Source organism: Melitaea cinxia, chromosome 3 (genome assembly GCF_905220565.1).
Source record: "Melitaea cinxia chromosome 3, ilMelCinx1.1, whole genome shotgun sequence".
Taxonomy (NCBI): Eukaryota; Metazoa; Arthropoda; class Insecta; order Lepidoptera; family Nymphalidae; genus Melitaea; species Melitaea cinxia.
Window position 1 is genome coordinate 7,730,059 of NC_059396.1, and position 2,751 is coordinate 7,732,809.

At 37.3% G+C, this 2,751-nt stretch overlaps 1 protein-coding gene across 1 annotated transcript; it reads right to left on the bottom strand.

The window, feature by feature from the left end:
- Positions 1-233: 233 nt before the first annotated feature.
- On the bottom strand, positions 234-1,352 carry LOC123669747 (craniofacial development protein 2-like). The gene has a single exon (XM_045603337.1). The coding sequence runs from the start codon at positions 1,350-1,352 to the stop codon at positions 234-236; it is 1,119 nt and encodes a 372-aa protein (XP_045459293.1).
- Between the last annotated feature and the right edge of the window lie 1,399 nt (positions 1,353-2,751).

Sequence of the window (2,751 nt, forward strand, 5' to 3'; positions counted from 1 at the left end):
TCTCTTGATATTCTAAAAAGATTTTTTTGACCTTGTGGGCTCTCTAAAAAATGATACAACTTATCTTGAGCCTTGGCCCTTGCGATAGCGACTGCTTTCTTAGCCTTCTTTTTAATGTTTTGGTAATCTGATCTTTTTATTTTCTTTTCTCTGTCATTTCCATCTTCCACTCTTTTCCATTCTTTGAAAGCATTCTTCTTTTCTTTCAAAATCGTCTGTACTTCCTCATTCCACTACCATGTATCCTTCTCTATCTTCCTTTTCACTTTCGTTTCCCCTAAGACATCCCTTGCCACACTTCGCACCCACGTTGCCATCTCACTCCAGCACTCGTTTACTCCCATCCCCACCATATCTCCCATCTCTATCATTTTACCAACCACTCTTTCCCGGAATTCTGCAGCCACCTCCCTATCATCCAATCTGTACCATTTCGTTCTAACTGGGGGCTTCGGGCTCTTATTTAAACTCTGAACTTTCAGAGTTAAGTCCAGGAGCAGTAGCCTATGCTGGGAGACGAGACTCTCACTCGGTATTACCTTGCAGTCCTTGGCCGATTTTAGCCTGTTTCTTCTTAAAAGAATGTAGTCAATTTGGGTAGAGTGTAGACCACTACGGTATGTGATAAGGTGTTGTTCCCGTTTTTGATAAAATGTGTTGGCTATTGCTAAGTCAAAGGCCAAGGCTGCTTCAAGTAGAGCTTCACCGTCTCGGTTCCTAACTCCGTAACCTCTGCCCCCATGCACCCTCTCATACCCGTCATTCATCCTTCCCACATGTCCATTAAAGTCCCCCCCAATGTATATTTCCTCACACTCTGGTACTTTCATTATTACCGCATCAAAATCCTCCCAAAATCTTTCTTTCATACTGTCATCGCATCCCGTTTGCGGCGCATACACACTAACGACATTTAAAACTGAGTCTTCAATCAACAGTTTTACTACAATAACTCTATCATTCACTCTTTTCACATCCATCACCTTGTTCTTGAGCTTTCTATCTAACACTATACCTACGCCATTTCTTTTCCCATCACAGCCGCAATAATAAAACTTATAACCCGCCCCTATTTCTCTTGCTCTCTGTCCCTTCCACTTCGTCTCCTGCAAGCACGCTATATTTATCCGTCTCCTTTCCAAAACATCTGCTAGCTCTCTTCCTCTCCCAGTCATCGTACCCACATTCCAACTGGCAATCCTCAAGCTCACCCTCTGGACTCGCCTCTTACGCTGCCCCTGTCCCTGGTGCAGCAACCCTTGTCCATTTCCCACAGACGCCGGGTGCTGCATCTGCGCGTCGCCTGTGGGGTACGCCCTAGCATTATCGCATACTCTAATTCCCAAGCTCATGTTGTAATGTGATTTGGCTTGTATATTTTACGACCGGCCGCCTGCCTGACATCAACCCTCCTTGGGAAATTCACGGTAAGAAGAAGGATAGGTGAGAAGGATTTATGTGAGAGAAGGATCTGGGGTTACGGATACCAGTGCTACGGATCACAGGGAGGGATGTGTGACACTAGCAGCTAGAGTAGTCCGGGGTCGCGTACCCGTAGCGGTTCCAACCAGTTATCGGATAGATATCTATTGGCCCCACCCTCTGGACATAATATAGTACACCTAACATACATTTAGTATGTTTTAATAAAAAATAATGTTTCATATTTCTAGACTCTTCGAGCTTTCTTTAAAATTTAATATTCTATTTGCATCCTCTTAGGAATAAAATTTCTAAGTCAATCGGAAAGTAAGAACACTAAGTTTATATTATAAATACTTCTGTATTTATATAAAATAAATTAAAACCTGCATGAAACGAACTTATCAAAGTAACGTGACTATGCGTTGTATGTTGTAACTAATTTACCTTTTTTACCTAATTTACCTATGGGATCATTAATTCCCTTCATTCAGCTATTGAAACTAACAAACTCAAAAAGTGCTTACGGCACACTTCAATTTAACGAGTTCATTTAATGAAGATTCTTCGACAAATGGTTCACCAAAAGGATCAAACCACTACTAATCTTCCCTTTTTTTTGAATTAATCAAATTTATTAAAAAATAAAAAACACGAAAAAATTATACTCATACATATTCACATGGTTTTGAGTCGGAACAAATGTTCAATGGCCTAAATTTAAAACAAGTTGAACTAATTAAACAACATTAATAAATACTTTTAAAGGATATGATTATTTTCTTTATTTTAGTAGATATCAATTAAAAAGTGGATTATTGGCTAAATGAGGCAAATAAGTTAGATATAGTATATATTATAGAACAGAACATACCTTTGATATTGATTACCACATAATACTAAAAAAGGTTTCAAAAAATCTAGTAAGTTCTTTTTACCTCCAGAGATCAGATTTTTCTTTTGTAACGACCAGCGTATCTGTAATTTACGATTTCAGCTCTACGGCTTTAGTTTGAGCGTTGATGAGTCAGTTGAAAGTTTTACTTTTACAAAACTCTTTGACGTATATTCTATACTGTTACATACAATATTTTTTATATTATAAAAAAAATTCGAAAAAACTTTTTGGATTTAAAAATAAAAACCACATCATAAATTACTTTTCATAATAAAAAAAAAAAACATATAATACGTTTATTTTGAAATGAGCAGGAATTCACAGAAATTAAAACACCATAAAAAGATTGATATGAAAACGAATTTTTAATAAGCCAATGGGTAATTCTACTGAAACTATTTAAACTTATATTCCAGCTGTAAGAAATATTT

Bases quoted from the DNA above. Each gene is read 5' to 3' on its own strand.
- LOC123669747 (XM_045603337.1), bottom strand. From the start codon at position 1,352: ATGAGCTTGGGAATTAGAGTATGCGATAATGCTAGGGCGTACCCCACA.